Source organism: Leucoraja erinacea, chromosome 21 (genome assembly GCF_028641065.1).
Source record: "Leucoraja erinacea ecotype New England chromosome 21, Leri_hhj_1, whole genome shotgun sequence".
In the NCBI taxonomy this organism is placed as follows: Eukaryota; Metazoa; Chordata; class Chondrichthyes; order Rajiformes; family Rajidae; genus Leucoraja; species Leucoraja erinaceus.
Window position 1 is genome coordinate 33,818,471 of NC_073397.1, and position 26,174 is coordinate 33,844,644.

The 26,174-nt window shown below is 44.6% G+C and overlaps 1 protein-coding gene across 2 annotated transcripts in view; it reads left to right on the plus strand.

Moving 5' to 3' along the window:
- LOC129707508 (sterile alpha motif domain-containing protein 10-like) overlaps positions 1-26,174 on the plus strand; it is an 82,166-nt gene that overhangs the window by 54,348 nt on the left and 1,644 nt on the right. The window contains exon 4 of one of the 2 annotated variants that reach the window (XM_055652608.1): positions 6,629-6,729. In XM_055652608.1, coding sequence (XP_055508583.1) covers positions 6,629-6,729 — 101 coding nt within the window. Of the gene's footprint in view, positions 1-6,628; positions 6,770-26,174 lie in introns of both variants that reach the window. The other variant, XM_055652609.1, reaches the window with a different exon arrangement.

Here is a 26,174-nt window from a genome sequence, read left to right on the forward strand (position 1 = left end):
CTCTCCCACTAGTGGAAACATCCTCTCCACGTCCACTCTATCCAGGCTTTTCTCTGAATTTTCTTTCTCTCTGGTAGTTTGATAAGTCAGCTGGCACTTGTAATGCTGTGACTCTGCCCCTGCCTTGAGAGCTGCAGGGTGGCATTCATACAGTGGGCAGAGTGAAGAAAGTTTCACCATAGAAAGCATTTTATCAGGATGCATCACGGCTTGGTTTGGGAACAGCTCCATCCAAGGCCGTAAGAAATTGCAGCAAATTGTGGACGCAGCCCGGACTATCACACAAACCAACCTCCCTTCTATTGACTCCATTTGCACCTCACGTTGCCTCGGCAAGGCCAGCAGCATAATCAAGGACGAGTCGCAGCCTGACCACTCCCTCTTCTCCACTCTCCCATCCGGATAAAGGTACAGAAGTGTGAAAACACACACCTCCAAATTCAGGGATAGTTTCTTCCCAGCTGTTATCAGGCAACTGAATCATCCCACCACAACCAGAGAGCAGTGTTGAACTATTATCCACCTCTTTGATGACCCTAGGACTATCCTTGATCTGACTTTGCTGGATTTACCTTCACTAAACGTTATTCCCTTATCATGTATCTATACACTGTAATGGATAGTCTGTAATTGTGTATTATCTTTCTGCTGACTGGTTAGCAGGCAGCAAAAGCTTTTCACTGTACCTCGGTGCACGTGACAATAAACTAAACTGAACTGTAACACAGGGTTCGCAGGCACCACACTGCTTCATTCATAGGGCGATAGCAGCCAAGAAATCGATGCCAGCACTTAATGAGCCGTTGCAGCAGTAATTATAATTGTGAATTTTGTTAACGCATACGCTCTCTCTAAACTACGCTGGATGCCATTAAGCTGGAAAGAGTTTGGAGATGATTTACGAGGAAGTTTCCAGGAGATGAGGAAAAACTATTTCACCCAGAGCGTTGTGAATCTGTGGAATTCTCTGCCTCATAAGGCAGTGGAGGCCAATTCTCTGAATGCTTTCAAGAGTGAGTTAGATAGAGCTCTTATAGCCGAGTCAGGGGATATGGTGCGTAGGCAGGAACGGGATAATGAGTGTGGATGATCAGCCATGATCTCATTGAATGGCGGTGCTGACTCGAAGGGCCGAATGGCCTACTCCTGCACTTATTGTCTATTGTCTATTGAAGCGATGAGCTTTCGTGAGCGGTTGGGCAGACTAGGACTTTATTCCTTGGAGCGCAGGAGGCTGAGAGGTGATCTTGTCAAGGAGTACAAAATCAGGAGGGGAATAGATATCCGACTAAATCTTTCCCCCCCCTCTCCTTACACAACTTTCCTCTGATTCTCGATTCCCCATACTCTGGGCAAAATACTCCGTCTATTGACCCGATCTATTCCTCTCATGATTTTGTACACTTGCCATTTTAGCAAATATATTTTGAACATCTTTCTTTTGATTTTATCTCCCATTCCATCGATCAGACTTTCTACATGAGACACAGATCATTTTTCCACGTTTGAACTTTGCTGGAACTCGGTCCTTTTGCAGCATTCCAAGGTTAGCTGGAGAATAATCTAATGGAATCATTAGGCAGCCACGATACCAGGCCAACAACCCCTCTCTCACTTTGATCTTCCAGCTCCCCATTTAATTTACTGAAGATTCTCCATGAGCTCAGCCCTTACATGGAGGAGGTTACACAAAAAAGCTGGAGAAACTCAGCGGGTGCAGCAGCATCTATGGAGCGAATGAAATAGGCAACGTTTCGGGCCAAAACCCAAAGGAAATAGGTAACGTTTCGGGTCGAAACCCGAAGGGTTTCGGCCCGAAACGTTGCCTATTTCCTTCGCTCCATAGATGCTGCTGCACCCGCTGAGTTTCTCCAGCTTTTTTGTGTAACCTTCGATTCTCCAGCATCTGCAGTTCCTTCTTAAACACCTTACATGGAGGATATGTTCCAGCGTGACTAATTGAGTTGTCCTGGTATTACTTTGGAATATCTAGTTTCTGAATGTATCATCCTGTTGCCAACTCGCTGTAAAATATTGGTAATAAAACCTCTCCAGTTGCAGCGAGTACTGTTGCTTTATTGAGCTCCATGTCTAGTGGCGATACTCAATGACGGATTGAAACATTATTGAAAATCACTTTTTTTAAGACAGGATACAAAGAGACAATGACAACAAACAAAAAAATACGTGACCACCAACTTCAAGAACAGCTTCTTCCCAACAACCATCAGGCTTTTAAACACCACACAACACTAACTTCAACCGTGAACTATAGACTGTCTTTCATTGCGCTGTGGCCTTTGGGGGGGGGGGGGTACTAGTATTGTGGTTATTTATTCAGTTTTATTTTGTTATATATCTTGAAGCTATATGTTGGAAGCGACGACACGACGCACTCTCTGACGCATCGGGCGACTATTCTGTCAGCATGTTGGAAGACGACAGAAGCCAACAGCGAGCTACATCGTCTAACACACGATCGAACGATATCTTATCTATATATTTCTATGTATATTCTGATTGCCTGGAGTATTGTGTGCAGTTTTGGTCCCCCAATTTGAGGAAAGACATTTGTGCTATTGAGGGAGTGCAGCGTAGGTTTACAAGGTTAATTCCCGGAATGGCGGGACTGTCATATGCTGAGAGAATGGAGCAGCTGGGCTTGTACACTCTGGAGTTTGGAAGGATGTGAGGGGATCTCATTGAAACGTATAAGATTGTTAAGGGCTTGGACATGCTAGAGGCAGGAAACATGTTCCCGATGTTGGGGGAGTCCAGAACCAGGGGCCACAGTTTAAGAATAAGGAGTAAGCCATTTAGAATGGAGACGATGAAACACTTTTTCTCACAGAGAGTGGTGAGTCTGTGGAATTCTCTGCCTCAGAGGGCGGTGGAGGCAGGTTCTCTGGATGCTTTCAAGAGAGAGCTAGATAGGGCTCTTAAAAACAGCGGAGTCAGGGGATATGGGCAGAAGGCAGGAACGGGGTACTGATTGGGGATGATCAGCCATGATCACATTGAATGGCGGTGTTGGCTCGAAGGGCAGAATGGCCTACTCCTGCACCTATTGTCTATTGTCTATTGTTTATTGTGTTTACCCAATAGTCTGAAGAATGGTCCCATCCTGAAACATCACCTAGTTTAGTATTGTCACGTGTACCAAAGTGCAGTGAAAAGCTTTTGTCTTGCTTACAAATACATGATTACAATCAGGCCTTGTGCACGTGCAGGATAATAGGGATAATGTTTAGTGTGAGATTAAGTCCAGTAAAGTCTGATTAAAGATAGTCTGATGAGAGTCTTCAATGAGGAAGATGGTAGGTCAGGATCGCTCTCTAGTTGGTCATAGGATGGTTCAGATGCCTGATGACAGCTGGGAAGAAACTGTCCCTGAATCTGGAGGTGTGCGTTTTCACACTTCTGTACCTCTTTCCTACTGTGTCCACAATTCATGGATGTGGAATTAATTGCCACAGATGATGGATATTTTTAAGGCAGAGATAGATAGATTCTTGATTAGTACGGGTATCAGGGGTTATGGGGAGAAGGCAGGAAAATGGGATTTAGAGGGAAAGATAGATCAGCCAAGATTGAATGGCAGAGTAGACTTGATACACCAAATGGCCTAATTCCGCTCCTATCTCTTATGAACTTGCGAATTCTAAGCTGTGAACTTATGAATTCCAAACCAGGCTGTGATACAGCCTGATAAAATGCTTTCCACGGCACATCTGTAGAAGCTGGAGAGCGTTGTTGGGGAAATGCCAAACTTTCTGAGGAAGTACTAAGCCATCTAAGGAAGTATCCAGGTTCTCCAGATGTGCTGCCTGATCTGCCAAGTTACTCCAGCACTTTCTGTAAACCAGCATCTGCAGTTCCATGCTTGTACTCTCTATACACAAAGATGTTGTTATTACAGGCCTGTTATGGGCTTGTCCCACTTACGCAACTTTTTCGGTGACTGCCGGCACCCGTCATAGGTCGTCGCAGATCGGCGAAAACTTTCAACATGCTGCCGAAAAAGTCGATTATGTGCGACAGGCCCATAACAGGCCTGTAAACACAATGCATAGAGAGTACAAGCATGGAACTGCAGATGCTGGTTTGCAGAAAGTGCTGGAGTAACTCGGCAGATCAGGCAGCATCTCTGGTAGAAGGCTTAGAACTTCCTCAGGAAGTTCGGCATGTTCCCAAGAACTTTCACCAACTTCTACAATAATGCTGCTGCAAGTAAGAAATTAATTGTTCCGTTGTGTGTGTATATGACATTTAAACATTCTTGACTCTTGACAGATGTGACATATTTCTGCATTCTAGAATAATTTCAATACATTCCAGGACTCATTCATTCATCAGCTTGTACTGAAATGAGTGTGCGGTGTTGGTAGAAGTTACCACAAGGCATGTCCTGTCGTTCTGAAAGAAATCGACTTGATCGAATTGATCCCTGTTTCATTTACTGAATTGAAAATGCCACGAGGCAAGGGTGGTGTGTCAGAATGAACGAGTAGCGAATGAAGACCAACAGAACACTTGCTCACGGTGGAACTATAATCCATGATGATTTTACGCACATTGAATAATTGCTTCATTTAGATCTGGATCAGGATCTGGATGTAGTATGCTGAAAAACACTCTAACTAGAGCATGACTCAGCACTCTGATGGTGGGGGATGATCTAGTCAGAGTGGCCTCCTCCATTGCCAGAGTGAGCAACACCGGAAATTGGAGGAACAGCACCTCATATTCCGCCTGGGTTGCTTGCGTCCGGATGGCATGAACCTTGAATTCTCCCAATTTTGCTAGCACTTGCTGTCTCCTCCCCTTCCTTAACCCTCGAGCTGTCTCCTCCCACCCCCCCCTGCCCTCGGGCTCCTCCTCCTCCCTTTTTCCTTCCTTCTCCCCCCCATCAGTCTGAAGAAGGGTTTCGGCCCGAAACGTCGCCTATTTCCTTCGCTCCACAGATGCTGCTGCACCCGCTGAGTTTCTCCAGCATTTTTGTGTAGTCAGAGTGGAGATGCTTTTGGAGTTGCATCTTTGTATGTGTCGATGTTTTGTAGATCTCTGATGCTGGCTGGTAGGGTATTCCAATCCCTTGCTGTCTTGAAGAAAAAACGAAGACAAAACGAGTTAGAAATGTCTTCTTCTTATCGAGTACGCTCTTTCTTTCATCGACCCTCATTTAGCTCAGAACATGGAGCAATCCCTCATTGGGCAGTGATGCTAATTCAAAAGAGTCAATAGACAATAGACAACAGGTGCAGGAGTAGGCCATTCGGCCCTTTGAGCCAGCAGCGCCATTCAATGTGATCATGGCTGATCATTCCCAATCAGTACCCCGTTCCTGCCTTCTCCCCATATCCCCTGACTCCGCTATTTTTAAGAGCCCTATCTAGCTCTCTCTTGAAAGCATTTAGCAATAAAATCAAGGGATTCTACTGTCAAATGTAGCAACGGTGGAACAATGGAATTCTTACTTGCAGCAGCTTTACAGGCATGCGTGCAAATAAAACATAATAATATTTTTTAATTAAATAAACTGATAACCGTAATACCAGTACAAAGAACAAACAAAGACCTTAGTGCAACCAAGATGAATTAATGGCTTTTGTTTTCAGAATTCACATTGTAGTGGGAATTCTTAATAGTGAACATAAAGGGAAAACATATTTCAATGTCACTATGACATTTTCTAACTAATTACACACACTTATTTCCACAGATATTATTGCATCTTAATTTTACTTCAGGGAAAAGCTTATGTAGAACTGCCGATGATGGAATCTTGAGCAAAAACCACAAAGTGCTGGAGTAACTCGGCGGGTCCGGCAGCATCTCTGGAGGACGTGGGTAGGTGACTTTTTGGTCAGGAAGAATCGCCTTTCCGTGTCCTCGAGAGTTGCCGAAACGAGGAACTGCAGAAGCTGGCTTACAAAAGAAGATACAGAGTGCTGGAGTAGCTCAGTAGATCATGCAGCATGGATAGGTGATATTTTACGGTCGGGAAGGGTCGCAGTGATCTCCTGAGATGCTGCCTGGCCTGTTGAGTTACTCCAGCATTCTTTTTCCTCCACAGATGCTGCCTGACCTGTTTAGTTACTCCAGCATTCTTGTTCCTCCACAGATGCTGCCTGACCTGCTGAGCTAATCCAGCACTGTGTTTCCTGCCTGACCATGGGGGGGATCTCATTGAAACGTACAGAATAGTGAGAGACTTGGATAGAGTGGATGTGGGAGAGTCTAGGACTAGAGGTCGCAGCCTCATAATTAAAGGACGTTCTTTTAGGAAAGAGATGAGGAAAATTTATTTTGTCAGAGTGTGGTGAATCGGCGGATTTCTTTGCCACAGAGGCTGTGGAGGCAAAGTCAGTCGATATATTTAAGGCAGAGATAGATAGAATTATGATTAGTACGTTGTCAGAGGTTATGGAGAAAAGGCAGAAGAATGGAGAGATAGGTCAGCCATGATTGAATGGCGGAGTAGACTTGATGGGCCGAATGGCCTAATTCTACTCCTATCACTTCTGATCTGATCTACTGAGTAAGTCCAGCGCTTTCTGCTTACATTATGAGTGTTCAGTAAAATCTTCAAATCTTAGTTCTAAAAGAAAACCTCTTCTCTCCCCAGGTCGGGCCCTCCTTCGGCTGAATGGTGAGAAGCTGGAACGGATGGGAATAATGCAAGACGGACAACGGCAAGAGGTACTTCAACAGGTTCTTCAGCTGCAGGTACGAGAGGAAGTGAGAAACCTACAACTACTTAGACAAGGTAAATTCAGCTCTCGACTGGAAGCTAAAGACCGTCTCTGCACTTTTACAGTGGGTCTTTGCAACAACCATGGTGAGATGCATGGAGACACAAGGATCTGTAGACATTGGGATAGTAGAGCACTGTATTAGTACACAATAGTGCGACACTGAGATAGAACACAGCAGGCGTTCCCAATCTTGTTCATCCCGTTTACCACTGGCAACTTTAATAGCACATAACAATGTTATTTCACTTATTTATGAACAACTAATGATGAACAGATATATCTCTGTATCTCTGGCCCAAGTGGGACAGACCCTTAACTCAGCGGGACAGGCAGCATCTCTGGAGAGAAGGAATAGGTATATCAGAACCAAACACAGTCGAGTCAATGACAAAAAATATGTACACATCCAGAATCAACAGATTTACCCCCTGGGTAGGCAAAGGTTAACCCCTGGGGGTAAACTTACCCCAGGTTGGGAACCCTTGGTATACAGAGTCGCCAGTCTTGGCGGCATTTTCAAGTCCCAGTTGTTGTAAGTGCATGGACACAAAATGCTGGAGTAAAGGGCGTGTCCCACTTGGGCGTCATTTGCGTGTCATTTACGTGACAGGCCGGTAGTGACTGACACGCAAAAATCGTCTAGCAGTACGACATTCGCGCGCCAAGTGCTCAAGAGGGCCCTGCTTCTTTTGGGAGCCATTTGCGATGTTGTTCGTACTTAGTCCGATCTCCGTGGCAAGGATTTTCCCAGTGAAAATATTTTCAAAAACTACGCGCGCTTTATACCCGGGTGGTCACGTGGTGCGGCGTTAAAATTACGTGTAAATAGCGTGCAGACGGTGTACGGACGGCGCATGGTTACGGACGTTGACGCTCAGTGACGCATAATAAATCAGCATAGGCTATTTTCGTGTGTCACCATGCGTAACCATGCGTCACCACACGCTACACGTACGCCATCAGTACGTCAGCGTGCGCAAGGGATACGTCACGAGGATTTTGAGCATTCCAAAATCCTGGGGCGCCGTCTGTTACCGCGCGTCACTACATACGCAACCACGCCTCACCGCGCGCCATGCGCGAGTCACGATGCGCCAACCAATTTTTAGGATGTCGTGTAAATGGCGCCCAAGTGGGACAGACCCTTAACTCAGCGGGACAGGCAGCATCTCTGGAGAGAAGGAATAGGTGACGTTTCGGGTCGAGACCCTTCTTCGGGCTGACGTCAGGGGAGAGGGAGATACAGAGATAAGGAAGTGTGAAGGTGTGAAAACAGGACAAAGGGAATGGAAACCATGGAAAATGTAGAATAGATCATTGTTAGCAGGGAGAAATTCACAACAAAGCAAACAGAGATAAAATGTGGTCGGAGACAGTCAGACTGGTCGGGGAACTGGGAAAGGGGAGGGATGGAGAGAGAGGGAAAGCAAGTTAGAGGTCAATGTTCATATCGCTGGGGTGTAAACTACCCAAGCGAAATATGAGATGCTGTTCCTCCAATTTGTGTGAGCATCACTCTGACAATGGAGGAGGCCCAGGACAGAAAGGTCAGTGTGCGAATGGGAGGGGGGTTAAAGTGTTTAGCAATGTTACCACGTTCTCCCTGTGACCGCGAGGGTTTCCTCCCACATCACCAAGACGTGCGGGTTTGTAGGTTCCATGGCGGTAGTAATTTTTTAAATAGTAAAGATGAGGGAGTAGAGGTTCGGAAAGCGGAAGTCATTAAGGAGACAAAGTGCGTGTGAGGTATCTTGGACATAGGTCGGGAGAGCTTGGACCAGGGGAGATCGTTGCAGGTTAATTGGCCTCTGTAAAATTGCCCCTCCTGGGTAGAAAGTGGATACAAAAGTGAGATAACATAAAACTAGTGTACGGTGATCCTGAAGAAAGGTCGCGACCCAAAACGTCACCTATTCCTTTTCTCCAGAGATGCCGTCTGACCCACTGAGTTACTCTGGCTTTTTGTGTTTAACAAGGAACTGCAGATGCTGGTAAATCGAAGGTAGACAAAAATGCTGGAGAAACTCAGCAGGTGAGGCAGCATCTATGGAGCGAAGGAAATAGGCGACGTTTCAAGTCTGAAGAAGGGTCTAGTCCTGAAACTGTCTATTTCCTTCGCTCCATAGATGCTGCCTCACCAGCATTTTTGTCTACCAGCTTTATGTGTCTATCTTTAGTCTACGGTGATCATCGGTCGGCATAGACGCGGTGGGCCGAAGGGCCTGTTTCCACACTGTATCTCTAAACTAAAGTAAACAAGTGTGGACGGGCGATCGATGGTCAGCGTGGACGTGGTGTGCCAAATGGCCTTGTTCCATGCTAGGTAGACAAAAGTGCTGGAGAAACTCAGCGGGTGCAGCAGCATCTATGGAGTGAAGGAAATAGGCAACGTTTCGGGCCGAAACCCTTCCATGCTATATTGTTTAACGAAAACTCAGCATCCTTTGCACAAGATTTGCAGCTGCATCCAAACAACAGCCATGCCTTTAAGTTTTAACTCGTCAATAAACCCCATCTATTTTCTTACATAGCCTTGGTGACTATTTATGTATCCAATTTATGATGCTGGAGTCTTGAGCACAAGATAGTGCTGGAGGAACTCAGCAGGTCGAGGGGCATCTGTGGAGGCAGCAGGACAATGAAGAAGGATCCTGATCCGAAACGTCGTCTGTCCATTTCCCTCCACAGATGCTGCCTGACCCACTGAGTTCCTCCAGCACATAGAACATAGACAATAGGTGCAGGAGTAGGCCATTCGGCCCTTCGAGCCTGCACCGCCATTCGATATGATCATGGCTGATCATCCAACTCAGTATCCCATCCCTGCCTTCTCTCCATACCCCCTGATGCATTTAGCAACAAGGGCCACATCTAACTCCCTCTTAAATATAGCCAATGAACTGTGGCCTCAACTACCTTCTGTGGCAGAGAATTCCACAGATTCACCACTCTCTGTGTAAAAAATGATTTTCTCATCTCGGGCCTAAAAGATTTCCCCCTTATCCTTAAACTGTGACCCCCTAGTTCTGGACTTCCCCAACATCGGGAATAATCTTCCTGCATCTAGCCAGTCCAACCCCGTAAGTTTCTATAAGATCCCCCCTCAATCTTCTGAATTCCAGCGAGTACAAGCCGAGTCTATCCAGTCTTTCTTCATATGAAAGTCCTGCCATCCCAGGAATCAGTCTGGTGAACCTTATCTGTACTCCCTCTATGGCAAGAATGTCCTTCCTCAGATTAGGAGGCCAAAACCTTGATGTTGCCTCATTTTATGCATGTTGTTCATGTGACATTTGTAATTCCCAACCCCCAAAACATTTAATGGACACTATTATTTAAAAAAATCAACTTAATAATAAGCCTCTTCTTCTACTTCTTCTTTTGTGTGGCGTGCACAGCCTATAGTTGTAGGACAACTTGTTCTATTTGATGTTCTGTGTGTGCACGTCGAGTTGATTGCATTAGTCGAAACAGGGCAGGCCACGTGAAGGTTGCAATCTTCCACCCCAATAATAAGCTCATATGTGATAGGAGAAGAATTAGGCCATTCGGTCCATTGAATCTAGTCCACCATTCAATCATGGCTGATCTATCCATCTTTCCCTCTCAACCCGATACTCCTGTCTCTTCCCATAACCTTTGCCACTCTTACTAATCAAGAATGTTGCCTAAAGTGAATACATTGAATATTAAAATTGTGAATTTATTGAAAATGTCAATGGATATGGGGGAAGAAGGGATTACGTTGTATGTTTGTAAAGGATACTTGGCGTTTTACCAGAAGGTTTGTTTCTATGCTGAATGACCCTATGAGAAAATAGAGTAGTAAACACTGCCCAGTCCATCATCGGCTCTGACCTTCCTTCCATCGAGGGGATTTATCGCAGTCGCTGCCTCAAAAAGGCTGGCAGTATCATCAACGACCCACACGCCATCCTGGCCACACACTCATCTCCCTGCTACCTTCAGGTAGAAGGTACAGGAGCCTGAAGACTGCAACAACCAGGTTCAGGAATAGCTACTTCCCCACAGCCATCAGGCTATTAAACCTGGCTCGGACAAAACTATGATTATTAATAACCACTTTCTGTTATTTGCACTTTACCAGTTTATTTATTCATGTGTGTATATATTTATATCATGGTATATGGACACATTTATCTGTTTTGTAGTAAATGCCTACTATTTTCTGTGTGCTGAAGCAAAGCAAGAATTTCATTGTCCTATACAGGGAAACATGACAATAAACTTACTTGAACTTGAACTTGAAATATAGGCATCAGTGGAGGAAGAAGTGACAAGAAAATTGAATCATTTATTTTCATTCTAATTCATATATCTTGAGAGACATATCCACAATTGTAAACTAAGATCATTTAGTAATGAATAATAACTTGAATCTAGTAATGGGTACATATCAGCTGGGTGGGAAATGTGTCATACCACATTAGTAATTAATGAATTTGTATGATTTTCTTCCTCATTGCCTTCATTAAAAAGTAACAGAACAATTTCATACCAATCAGTCATATTACAACCACATCCCAGAGATACATTAAGTCTAAAATGTTCATGAATGGGTTTTCAAATCCATTTACGGTTAATTGTAAACCTGTCATTGCACATACTCAACAAAATAAATGGAAGGAGTGCGTTCAAACTCTTACTCGATCGCGTAAATCATTCCATACATCTATCAATCATTGTCGCTGACAATTTAAAAGAACATTCTACATAGTGAGTTTTTATTTCAATTTTCAATATTAAAGATTGAACAGTGGCCGCTTTGCGATATAAATTACTAAATATAAATATTTAACTATTTTGACCATTGTCAAAAGATTATGAGATGCATAAAAAGAGGTAGATAGTCAGAACCTTTTTTTCCCCCAGGGTGGAAATGACCAACATTAGAGGGCACAGCTATAAGGTGAGAGGGGGAAAGTTTAATGGAGATGTACAGGGCAAGTTTTTTTTTTGCACAGAGTGTAGTTGGAGCCTGGAACGCGCTGCCTGGGGTGGTGGTGGAGGCAGACACGATAGTAGCGTTGAAGAGGCTTTCACATAGACACATTGAAGTGCAAGGAATAGAGGCGTATGGATCATGTACAGCCAGTTTAACTTGGCAACATGTTTAGCACGAACATTGTGGGCCGAAGGGCCTGTTCTGTGCTGTATTGTTCTATGTAGTCTAAGGCCAGTTTAGACAAAACTTTAGTCTACATCTTTAACCATGTATTTCAGGGTCAGTTTATAACCAGTTCAAGTGTGGCTCATGTGTGTGTGTGTGTGTGTGAGGGCGGTTTTTACGAGCTTCATACACGTTGTTCCTGAAATACGCAGCTAAAGATGTAGACTCATGCAGGAAAAATGTTCCTGATTTCACAGTTTAAGAATAAGGGGTAGGCCATTTAGGACTGAGATGAGGAAATATTTCTTCGCCCAGAAAGTTGTGAATCTGTGGAATTCTCTGCCCTAGGAGGCCAATTCACTGGATGTTTTCAAGAGAGAGTTAAGGGCCCCGTCCCACTTTCACGACTTAATTCAAAACCTCTGCCTAGTTTAAAGCATCTAAAAAAAAAATCACGATCGTGTTAATCTACGAACTCTTATGACCGTCCACGACTATGTTCAGAAACTCCTACTAACTCCTACAAGTATGTCTACGAATTCCCACGACTATTTCGACGCCCTCCTTTCGAGTAAAAAGTTACAATTTCTTTCACCCCGATCATTTTTTTACTCGTGGCCATTTTTTATCGGGCTGGAAGAAACGTCCCGACTTACCTGATGCCACGAGTACCTACGGCCGGCGCTATGAGCCGCTATGAACTCCTATGACCTCCTACGGACTCATTACGAACATTCTGCGAGTTTGAAATAAGGGGAAAACTCGGGAGAATTCGTGAATTACTCGTAAAAGTGGGACAGGCCCTTTAGATTTAACTCTGAGGGCTAACGGAATCAAGCGATATGGCGAAAAAACAGGAACGGGGTACTGATTTTGGATGATTAGCCATGATCATATTGAATGGTGGTGCTGGTTGGAAGGGTCGAATAGCTCTGGAGAACATGGATAGGTGACGTTTCGGTCAGGACCCTTCTTCAGGTTTGCATGGAGCATCTTGGTCGCCATGGACAAGGTGGGCCGGAGGGCCTGTTACCTTGCTATATTTATCTATGACAGTCTATCTCCATACATATCATCACTCTCTGCCCAACAACTTGAATGTCGGCAAGAAATTATCAAGTTACTATTTCCCTATGGTGAGCATTTGCATAAAATAATCACTTCAAGATTGGCCATATCCAACTGTTAGTTTGGTTTAGAGATACAGCGTGGAAACAGGCCCTTCGGCCCATTGAATCCATGCCGGTCTGCAATCCCCGCACACTTACACTATCCATCCTTCACAAACTACAGACAATTTACTTTTTATTTACCAAGCCAATTGACCAACAAACCCGTACGTCTTTGGAGTGCGGGAGGAAACCGGAGCACCCGGAGAAAACCCACGCAGGCCATGGGGAGAACGTACAAACTCCATACAGGCAGCACCCGTGGTCGGGATCGAACCCGGGTCTCTGGCGCTGTTAGGCAGCAACTCTACCGCTATGCCACCGTGCCGTACCATTTTTCCATGGCAAAGAATCCTAATGAGATTCCAGGCCTTTTCAGTACAGAAGCAATAATTGAAATGTAATAATATAAAATAGATTTCCTACAGCAATGGATATGGTGTCAAAGGGTTAAATGATTCATATAAGAACACTAAGGTTACGGTCTTACAGTGAATGTTAAATTCTCTTTTATTTCATTGTATTCCAGAATTTTTAATTTGCGGTCAGATGAATGTTACAATTGTCTACTATTCTGTCGCTGCCTTTCGGTCTATTTTGTCGAGTTTGTGGAGCAGAAAGAAATGGCAATGTTAGACATGATAATTCAAACTAAATATGAAAGCGCATGCAGATAATTATTAGTTGTGCTAAAGTATCTTATTTGATCCTGTGGATGTGACAAAAGTCAACTGGCACTTGAAGTTGGCTTTCAACTCTTGTTACTTAGAAAGTGTGATGCCACTTAAGTAGCTCTCCTGGCTTCATTCCATTTCAATCTGTAACATTTACCCTATTCTATCTATTTCAATTTGCAATTTGGATTAAACATAGAAACATAGAAAATAGATGCAGGAGTAAGGCCATCATTCAATATGATCGTGGCTGATCCTCCAAAGTCAGTACCCCGTTCCTGCTTTTTCCCCATATCCCTCGATTTCATTACCCCGAAGGGCTAAATCTAACTCTCTCTTGAATACATCGATGGTGTAGGAAGGAACTGCAGATGCTGGTTTAAACCAAAGGTAGACACAAAAAGCTGGAGTAACTCAGCAGGTCAGACAGGAAAAGGAATAGGTGACGTTTCGGGTCTAAAGAAGGGTCTCGACCAGAAACATCACCAATTCCTTTTCTCCAGAGATGCTGTCTGACCCGCTGAGTTACTCCAGCTTTTTGTGTCTGTCTACAATTTGGATTGGTTTTGTATGAGAGCAAAATAAGTGAAAGTCTAAACAGGCTAGGATAATAAAACCTCCAGCCGTAATCTTAGGTTAAATCAACTGGCGTAATTAATTTGTAGAAACGAAGAACTGCAGGTGCTAGATAATACCAAAGATAGACACAAAGTGCTGGAGTAAAGGGCCTGTTCCACGAGCATGTGACTGCATGCGGCAAGCGCGACCTAACGTTGTCGCTTGAGCCGTACGGCCTCGCGGGGCCGGTCAAAATCGCGCGGGGCTGGTCCGACATCGCGCGGGGCTCCAAAAACTGACACTGTCCAAAAATCCCTCATGGCAACGGCCTGCACGGCCCGCAGCCGCATTGAGGCATTGAGGCCGTACGCAGCATCTTGACGGCGTATGCCTTCGTATGCCTTCGCTCGAACTTCACGTCAACTCGTACGGGATCACTCGACCTCCGCGCGGCCCCCGCTTCCGGTTTGGTCGCGCTTGTCGCATGCAGTCGCATGCTCGTGGGACAGGCCCTTAACTCAGCGGGTCAGGCTACATCTTTGGAGAAAAAGTATATGTGATGTTTCGTGTTGGGACCCTTCTTCTTCAACTCAAGGATACAATGTAAAGAGCTAAGGAACTGGTTAAATCACGAGGGCGGCTGAGTCATAAGGTCATAAGTGATAGGAGCAGAATTAGGCTATTCGGCCCATCAAGTCTACTCCGCCATTCAATTATGGCTGATCTATCTCTCCCTCCTAACCCCATTCTCCTGCCTTCTCCCCATAACCCCTGAAACCACATACTCAGCCTTCCGCACTGTACCCATCTTGATTTCACACATTCCCTAACCAACAATGGGGCCCACCAGGGCACCACCCTGCCTGACATTTAGTTTATAGTTTAAAGTGTTTAAGAAGGAACTGCAGATGCTGGAAAATCGAAGGTAGACAGAAGTGCTGGAGAAACTCAGCGGGTGCAGCAGCATCTATGGAGCGAAGGAAATAGGCAACGTTTCGGGCCGAAACCCTTCTGCAGACTTTTTTGTGTACCGCTGATGTGGACTTGGTGGGGCAAAGGGCCTGTTTCCATGTTGTATCCTTAAATTAATAACCCTTAACCTACATAAACTCTCCTTTGTGCCAAGGGCAATGAAACTCCCAGAACTACCGAGTGAGTACAAGCTCAATTACTCATTTTACATCTGAAATCAATATATCTTTTGGTTGGACAAGAATATGAAGGATTATGGAGCCTACTTCCTTGAATATAATTGAGATAAACTGCTGTTGCATTGTAATGTGAAACTGCCTCAAGAGCCTTAATGCCCATCTCACTCTATTACCAGTGATGTAAATTCTAAAGTAATTTAAAGATAGAATATTTATAGCAACTTAATTAAGAGATATGCAGACAGAGAACAGGCGTAATTCTAGTTATTTTAGATTAATTATTTGGGCGGCACGGTGGAGCAATGGTGGAGTTGCTGCCTCACAGATGTGGGATCGATCCTGACCATGTGTGCTGTCTGTGTGGAGTTTGCTCGTTCACCCTGTGGCCGCCTGCGTTTCCTCCGGGTGCTCAGGTTTACTCCCACATCCCAAGGACATGCGGGTTTATAGGTTAATTGCCCCTAGCGCGTGCAGGGAGTGGATGCAAAGGTGGAGCTTGCATGAAGATAGACACAAAATGCTGGAGTAACTCCGTGGGTGAGGCAGCATCTCTGGAGAGAAGGAATGGGTGACGTTTCTGGTCGAGACCCTTCTTCAGACTGATGTCAGGGGAGGGGGCAGGACAAAAATAGAATGTAGGCGGAGACAGGAAGACTAGTGGGAGAACTGGGAAAGGGAAGGGGATGGAGAAAGAGGGAAAGCAAGGGCTATCTGAAGTTAGAGAAGTCAATGTTCATACCGCTGGGGTGTAAACTACACAAGCGAAATATGAGGTGCTGTTCCTCCAATTTGCGCTGGGCCCCACTCTGACAATGGAGGAGGCCCAGGACAGAAAGGTCAGATTGGCAATGGGAGGGGGAGTTGAAGTGCTGAGCCACCGGGAGATCGGGTAGGTTAAGACGGACTGAGCGGAGGTGTTCAGCGAAACGATCGCCGAGCCTGCGCTTGGTCTCGCTGATATCAGGAAGTTGAGCATCTGGAACAGTGGATACAGTAGATGAGGTTGGAGGAGGTGCAAGTGAACCTCTGCCTCGCTTTAGTTTAGTTTATTTTGGAGATGCAGCACGGGAACATGCCCTATGATCCACCCTGCCGATCAGCGACCCCCCCCCCCCCCCCACCGTACACTAGCACCATCCTACACACTAGGGACAATTTACAATTTCACCGAAGCCAATTAACCTACATACATTTTTGCACGTTTTCTGGAGTGTGGGAGGAAACCGGAGCACCCGGAGAAAACCCACATGGTCACATGGAACGTAGAGACAGCACCCGTGGTCAGGATCGAACCCCGGTCTTTGGCGTTGTGAGGCAGCAACTCTACCGCTGCGCCACTGTGTGACCCCACTTGCTTTAACCTTTATTTCGAGGTTATCATTAAGAGTTGTCATCAGAGTTTTAAATCTAATAAATAGACAATAGACAATCGGTGCAGGAGGAGGCCATTTGGCCCTTCGAGCCAGCGCCACCATTCAATGTGATTATGGCTGATCATCCACAATCAGTACCCCGTTCCTGCCTTCTCCCCATATGGCCTGCCTCCCCTTCCTCAGCTACTATCTCCTCTGCTATCTTTCAGAGCCCTATCTAACTCTCTCTTGCAATAAAGGATCCCCAGTATATTCTCCACAGTAGGCTTGAAGATTGACTGCATTTTAATGACAGGAGTGTGTACTTTGTAATGCAAATTCCACTTTAAAAAATGTGTTTAATCTTGCCTGTCCTCTTGCCTCATCATTGTGAGTAGACACACGATGAAGCCAAATGGAGACTAATTACCGCTACTGATGAAAGTTTGTAGATTTACAGTTGCTTATAATTCTGCTGGCTCCTGGTCAAAGGCACCAGGCAAGGCATCTTGTTAGAGCGGCTCTCAAGATCAGGGCTAGCTTTATTTAGAAAGACACAAAATGCTGGAGTAACTCAGCGGGAGCTGATTGTGGACTTTAGAAGGGCACAACATCCGAGGATGCACACGCTACTGGAGATAAATGGGGCTACTGTGGATAGGGTGAGCTGCTTTAAACACCTGGGAATTCACATCACGCAGGATCTGACATGGACATCACACGCTGCAGCACTCGTGAGTAAGGCAAGGCAGCGCCTTTACCACCTCAGGCAGCTGAGGAAATTCAGAGTGTCTCTGAGGATCCTCCAGTGCTTCTACTCAGGGGCTGTAGAAAGCATTTTGTCCGGCAACATCACAATCTGGTTTGGGAACTGCCCTGCCCAGGACAAGAAGGCTCTGCAGAGAGTAGTGAGTTCGGCCGAACGCACTATGGGAAATACACTCGCCCCCCTGCAGGACCTATACACCAGGAGCTGCAGATCCAGAGCCAGCAACATTATGGGGGACCCCTTCCCCCCCAGCAATGGACTGTTCCAGCTGCTACGGTCTCCGCTGTCATGCCGTGAAAGCAGAGAGGATGAGACGGAGTTTCTTCCCACAGGCTGTCAGGACTATAAACTCTGATCTTACCAGGGACTAATTTACTGTTGTGTTGTGTCTTTTTTAAATTGTTGGGTTTTTATCTAACATATAAATACTGATTCTGTTCTATTCTGTTCTGTTGTTTTTTCACAATCTGCAGGCATTGCATCTTTCATTTCACTGTACATCTTGTATGTGTAAGTGACAAATAAAGTTGACTTGACTTGACTTGACTTGGGTCAGAGAGCATCTCTGGGGAACATGGATAGGTTGCATTTTGGGTCAGCACCTTAAGGAAGATTCAGCTCCCGGCTTGTCATCATCTCATGTATCGAGGTACATTGAAAGAGTTTGCTTGGCATGCTGTCCAACACATCAAATATTAACCATACTTGGCTACAATCAGTTCAAACTCAAGTACAATAGATAGAGCAAACAGGGAAGATAGTGAGTGCTGAATATAGTTCTCAGCATGGTAGAACACCAGTCCCATAGACTAAGGCCAATGTCATGAATGGGGAGACGGTGGGAGAATTAGGAGGGAGAGATAGATCAGCCATGATTGAATGGCAGAGTAGACTTGATGGGCCGAATGGCCTAATTCTACTCCAATTCCTTGTGACCTTATGAATGGGGTAGAGGTGAATCGGACAGTACCCAGCTTATTGAAGGAATGCCGTTCAGAAGCCTGATAACGGACGGGAAAGTGTTCCTGAGTCTGGTGGTCCCTTTCCCATGACTTTACCCGACAGCCTTTGTGCAGCGTGCTTCACCACGTTCCAGAGCACGTTCTACAGCTGCTGGGAATGTCCCAGGCCTCAGTACTCCATTGTAAACTGAACTGGATCCAGAAGAAAGATCCAGGCACAGCAAATTGCATCTTTCACTCAGTTGATGATCTTCCAGCAGCAGTCAATGTTTGTCTCATTATACAACCCCGGGACCAGCTGGAAGAGCTTGATTCCTGCATCGTGCAGCAGCAGCTTGGGATGAACCTTGACCAAGACTACTGGGTGAGGCATTCCAGATCTTCTTGGTAAACAAGCAACAAACCCACACCGAGTGATGGCTGTACGCGCTGACAGAAGAGAAGAACCCTTTGTCCCCTTTGATCTCTCATTTTCACACCTTACCCTTCCATATCTCTATTTGTCTTCCTCTCCCCTGACATCATCACGCATGTCCTTCATTCCTTCTATCCAGAGATGTTGCCTGTCCTGCTGAGTTACTCCAGCAATTTGTGTCTACTTTTGGTGCATTGATAGGACAGGTTTAGAGGGACGAAGGCCAAATGCAGGCAGGTGGGACTAGTGTCGATGGGGCATGTTGGCTGGTGAGGGTCAGTTGGGTCAAAGGGCCTGTTTCCATGCTGTATGGCTCGGTGACTCTATGAACAGCAACATAGGAAGCATCTGACACCCAAAGATCGGATCCTTCCCTGGGATTAGACTGGGATTGTCGCTGCTACACTCCCATCTACTGCATCACTTTGCTCCAGCCAATTCTTGCTGCTCCTCAGACACAAGGGCAGAAGGGCAACACTTACGCTACTTGCACCATTTTACACTTTCGTCTGAACGTTCTTACCACTGCTGCCTGGCTCTGGATCCACATGGTAGACTTAAGGTAGACACAAAATGCTGGGGCAACTCAGTGGGACAGGCGGCGGCTGGATAGAAGGAATGGTTGACTTTTGACTAGAAACACATCGCGGAAACAGGCCCTTCGGCCCTCCGAGTCAGCACCGATCAGTGATCATCACCCTGTACACTAACACTCATGTACACACTGGGGACTAGTTTACAACTTACCGATGCCAATTAACCTACAAACCTGTAGTGTGGGAGGAAACCGAAGAAAATCAATGTGGAACGTGCAAACTCCATACAGACAGCACCCAAAGTCAGGATCAAACTCGGGTCTCTGGCACTGCAAGGCAGCAACTCTCTGCTGCAACACAATGACATCACAACTTGAGGAAGAACTGACATTAAAATCAATTCATATTCTACAGACTCATTTCCTAATTAAAACTTACCTTTTTAATTGGCCTCATCCTTTTAAATGCTTCCAATCACTTCATACTGTCCACCATTCTGATTGTTTCTCCACCTAATTAGCAGCATAAATCATCATAAATTTGCATAAATCAGTTTCATTCAACTATTAAAATGAACAAGAGGAACTTTCAACAGGTCCTCTCTGAAGGACACATAGTCCTCTGGTCAGATTCCAACTTCTGCTCTCCTCCTCTGTCTGAAGAAGATTTCCGACCCGAAACGTCACCCGTCCTTTTTTCTTCAGAGACGCTGCCTGACCCGCTGAGTTACTCCAGCACTTTGCGCCTATTTTCGGCACAAACCGGCATCTGCAGTTCCTTTCGCACACACCCTGTTTACTTTCCCAGTTAATGCAGATGTGAGATGTAAATGAGAAACAGCAAAGTGTCACCCCATAAAAATGACATGACATTTTGGTTCAGTAACTCCTGCTGGAAATGCCACATTCATGCTTCAGTGAGAACTGTTTGAAATTATTATGTAATTTACAGCTGTAACTAACGCACAAAGGAAATAACTCCAGCAGCCTCCACTTTGAAATATTGGGCAAATGATATTGAGCTGCCAGAAAAACTGATAGCTTTGCGGCTGGCCACAGCAATTATTCTGCCGCGGGATTCACACACTGCCTTTGACACTGTGCCTGAATGTGTTTTTATAGCTGCTCGCTTCCAATAATTCAAGTGTCAAAAAATATAAATGGTAAAGAATTACATGCGAAGCAACGAAATGAAGAAATGAAGAAAATGGAAGCAGTGTATCAGGCATTGTAACATGGAGTGCTGGGTTAACTCAATGGGTCAGGCGGGATGGATAGGTGACATTTCGGGGTGGGACCCTTCTTCATTGCCTCCACAGATGCTGCCTGACCCACTGTGTTCCTTCCTCCAGCACTTTGTGCTTTGCTCAAGATTCCAGCATCTGCAGTTTCAGGAGGGATCTATATGACCATAGGCAGTAGGTGCAGAAGTAGGCCATTCGGCCCTTCGAGCCAGCACCGCCATTCAATGTGATCATGGCTGATCATTCCCAATCAGTACCCCATTCCTGCCTTCTCCCCATATCCCCTGACTCTGCTATCTCTAAGAGCCCCACTTAGTCTATGCTGAGTCCCACTTTCCTGGAGAGTCTGAAGAAGGGTCCTGACCCAAAAAGTCACCTATCCATGTTCCCCAAAGATGCTGCCAGGCTCACTGAGTTACTCCAGCATTCTGTGTCTTTTTTTTGTGAACCAACGTCTGCAGTTCCTTGTGGCTACAACTTCTCCTGTCCATACTCGCCTTGAGAGAGAAGGGAACTGCAGGATAGCAGTAGAGAGAGAGAGAGAGTGAAGAAGAAGAGACGTTTCAGGTCAAAGACTTGACATCGGATGTGGGAAACCTTAGAGAGTTTTCAGAGAAAAGCAGGAGAGGTGAAGGGAATAAAAGGGAGCAGGAGAGATGGAATTGGCCCGAATGGTGGTGGAACAGGATGGTATACCTATGTTCGTCACTTCATGTCATAGGAGCAGAATCAGGCCATTCAGCCCATCGAGTCTACTCTGCCATTCAAACCTGGCTGATCTATCTTTCCCTCTCAACCCCATTCTCCTGCCTTCTCCCCACAACCCCAGACTACCGTACTAATCAACAATCTGTCTATCTCTGCCTTAAAAATATCCACTGACTTGGCCTCCACAGTCTGCTGTGGCAAAGAATTCTACAGATTCACCACCACTCTGACTGCAGATTATTGCACAGAAAAACATTTGTGTGCTGGGATCGGCATCAGTGCTCCATGTCCAATCATTATGAAGTGAACATCAAGCTCTGAATGGGTTTGTGTGCCAGGAATTCAATGTAATTACCCCTTTCCACTCTGGACGAGGTGCCAGCATTTCCAGAATCTGGAATCATTTGCTCAAAACTCACATCATCTCAGTAATGACACTCTGGGCACACACAGAGCAGCTTTAGCACAGCTGTAAGGTGAACAGCTGCACTGCACTGCACTTACTTTCATTCACTATTTTTCCTTGGCTAAAATCTTCGCGTTTTTCCATGAACTGTTAAAGTCATAAATGAGATGGGAAGTTTGTGGGGGGTATATGTTACTGATTGTACACTGACCTGTAACTCACCTACCTGGCTTGTGTGTAACTGATGATGTTTCCATGCTTCATCGGGCAGCAGGGTGGCGCAGTGGTAGAGTTGCTGCCCTGCAGCGCCAGAGACCCGGGTTCGATCATGTCTGTAGGTGACTGAGAGCCTGAAGAAGGGTCTCGACCCAAAACGCCAACCCATTCCTTCTCTGCAGAGATGCTGCCTGGCCCGCTGAGTTACTCCAGCTGTTTGTGTCTATCTTCGATTTAAACCATCTGCAGTTCCTTTTTACACACTGTGATTGTGGGTGCTGTCTGTACGGAGTTTGCACGTTCACCCCATGACCTGTGTGGCTTTTCGCCGGTTTCCTCCCGCACTCCAGAAACGCACAGGTTTGTAGGTTAATTGGCTTGGAATAACTGTAAATTGTACCCAGTGTGTGCGGGATAGTATTAGTGTTCAGTGCGGACTCGGTGGGCCGAAGGGCCTGTTTCCCGCTGTATCTCTAAACTTAAACTAAATCAAGATTGACTTTAGGACTTCTATGTGAATGTAGAATTTGCACAGTTAGAACACACAACGGTACAGCACAGGAACAGGCCATTCGGCCCACAATGTCCCAGCCGAGCATGATGCCAAGTTAAACTAATTCCCTCTTTATATCCATGTGCCTGTCCAAAAGCCTCTTAAATACCACAATTGTATCTGTGTCCACCACAACCCTTGGCAGCACGTTCCAGGCACCCACCACTCTCTGTGTGAAATAAAAAGTTGACTATCGTATATACAGCATCAAATAAAACTCCAGAATGTGTCATTTCACTTGATGCTGAGAAGGTGTTTGATAGAGTAGTATGGGAATACTTATTCAATACACTTGAAATATTTAAAATTGGTCCAAAATGTATTTCTTGGATTAAGCTGATATATCATATACCTCAGGCTTCTGTACTTACCAATGATCAGAGATCCCCTTTTTTTCAGGCTCTTTCGAGGTACTAGACAGGGCTGTCCTTTACTGTTTGATATCGTTTGGAACCTTTGGCCACCGCTATTAGGGAATCCCCTAAAATATTTGGTATTGTCCGCGGGAATAAGACACATAAGCTATCTCTTTATGCAGATGATCTGTTATTATTCATTTCTAACCCTGAGAAATCTATTCCGGCAATAGTAGCATTACTTAATCAATTTTAGTTTTTCTGGTTATAAACTAAATCTTAGTAAGAGTGAGCTTTTTCCATTAAACAATCTAGTTTCGAATTATGGACAGTTTCCATTTAGATTGACTACCAAATGTTTTACTTATTTAGGTATTAAGATTACCAAGAAACACAAGGATTTATTTAAAGCTAATTTTACACCTCTAATTGACCATATCAAACAACAGTTTACTAAATGGTCACCAATGTCCTTATCTTTAATCGGCCGAATGAATCAATGCTATTAAAATGTTTATCTTACCGAAATGTTTGTATTTATTTCAGACAATACCAATTTATATTGCTAAATCTTTCTTCGATATTATTGACTCCAAAATTTCTTCATATATAGGACAATAAAAATTCCAGACTAATAATAATAATAACAATAATAATAATCTTATTTATATAGCACATTTTCAGTCAACTTGCATTGACCCCAAAGTGCTTCACATAATTACATTACATTACACACAGGCAAAGGTGGGTGAAGTGTCTTGCCCCAAGGACACAACAACAGTATGCACTCCAAGCGGGATTTGAACCGGCTACCTTCCGGTCGCCAGCCAAACTCTTAGCCCATTGTGCTATCTGTCGTCCCAAGTAAAAAATACTTACAGAAATCAAAAAAAGACGGTGGTTTGGCACTGCCGAACCTTAGATTCTAATATTGGGCAAGTTAATGCTCGTTATTTAACGTTTTGGACAAAAGATTTCGAAGATTCCCAATGCCCAGGATGGATACATCTTGAACGTGATTCTATGCAAGGGCTATCATTGGCTTCTATTCTAGGGGCCTCGTTACCTTTTACAACTACGAGATTGAATAAATATACGATTAATCCAATTATAAGACATATATTCCGAATATGGTGTCAATTTCGTGAGTTTTTTGGATTGAATCTTATCAAGTCCTATCATATCTAATTTGTTCTTCCTACCAAGCCTTTCTGTTATGGAAGAGGAAGGGATTAGTAGCTTTTCGTGATTTGTTTTTGGATGGTTGTTTTATGTCTTTTGAACAACTCTCCAATAAATATAATTTATTAACACATTATTTTAGATATTCACAAATTAGACATTTCTTGAAAGGCTACTCTCTTTTCCGTTACCACATCAAACCAAAATCTTGGAATTTTTTTAACATTTAAACCCTTATCAGAAAGGCTTAATAACAACTATTTATGAGTTGATTTTGAGATTGATACATTTGATAAAAATTAAGAATGACTGGGAAAGAGTCTCTGGAGCATCAGTTGCTGAGCGGAGACGTAAATAGGATGGACAGAACCTTGTTCCCAGCGTGGAAATGTTAACGCCATGCTGAGTGTGATTGTTTGGTGAAGTTTGGTTCCTTCTGTCTGAGTTTACTGGTAATTCGCGAGCCAGTGTCAAAAGTGCGCAGCGGCAGAGATGCTGCCACACAGCGCCAGAGACCTGGGATCGATCCTGATGCTTTCTGTACGGAGTTTGTACGTTCTCCCCGTGATCGCGTGGGTTTTCTCCGGGCGCTCCGGTTTCTTCCCACATTCCAAAGACGTGCAGGGTTGCAGGTTAATTGGCTTCTGTAAATTGTCCCTAGAGCAGTGGTTCCCAACCTTTTTTTGGCCATGCCCCACCTAATCACCTCTAAAATCCTGATGCCCCCCCCCCATGTGGTGATATATAATTCTTATAATTTAAAAAGTGAACTCCGTTTCAGCTGAAGAAGCTTAAAACGCCAATACATTGGTTTAAACAAGCTTCAAAAGAACATGGCATCCACGAAAAATAAAAATGAAATAAACAAAAGACAGTTAATGTTCTGAGCAAGAAATTACTAAAAAATTGTAAAAAAAAAAGAAAAAAACATTAGGTGGTATTAAAATAATAATAATGATAAATATGATCATAAAAGAGTATTCACAGGTAATAAAGAGAGAGAAAATTTCTATATTAGAATATTGAAATATTTGTGGATTGTCTCATACGAAAAATCAAAAATTTGGACCCAGACCTCCTCAGTCGCGCTCAATTGCCCCCCTTAAAAATCAAATTGCCCCCCTGTGGGGCGTACGCCCCACGTTGGGAACCACTGCCCTAGAGTGTAGGACAGAACTAGTGTATGTGCGATCATTGGTCGGCACGAGCAGTGGACCAAAGGGCCTGTTTCCATGCTGTATTTCTAAACTAAACTGATATTAGGGACAGTAAGATTTTTGACTTAAACATCACCTAACAATGTTCTCCTGAGATGCTGCCTGACCAACTGACCAACTGACCAACTGAGTTACTCCAGCACTTTGTGTCCTTTATAAATAAATAGCCATCAGGCTATTAAACTCAGCTCGGACACAACTCTGAACATTAATAGCCCATTATCTGTTTATTTGCACTTTATCAGTTTATTTAATCACGTGTGTATATATTTATATATTGGCATATGGACACACTGATCTGTTCTGTATTCATGCCTGCTATGTTCCGCTGTGCTGAATCAAAGCAAGAATTTAATTGTCCTATCAGTGACACATGACAATAAACTTTCTTGACTCTTGACTTGTGGCTCTTCCTTTATGTCTACAAAGCCCTCAACGGGCCTTGCCCCCACCTACATCAACGGTCTGCTCACCCACCACACCACCTCCAGGTCCCTCAGATCGGCCGACTTGGGGTTACTGAACATCCCGCGGTCTAGGCATAAGCTCAGGGGCGACCGAGCCTTGCGGTTGCAGCTCCTAGACTGTGGAACAACATCCCCCTTCCCATCAGAACTGCCCCCTCCATCGTCTCCTTTAAGTCGAGACTTAAAATTCATCTTTACTCTCAAGCCTTTCTTGACGTCCTCTGAGTGAGGGCTACATGTATGTAGTGATGTATGTACTTAATCTATGAACCACTGTTGTATAACGTTAGTACCTCCACCAATGTAAAGCACTTTGGCCAACGAGAGTTGTTTTTTAAATGCTATAGAAAT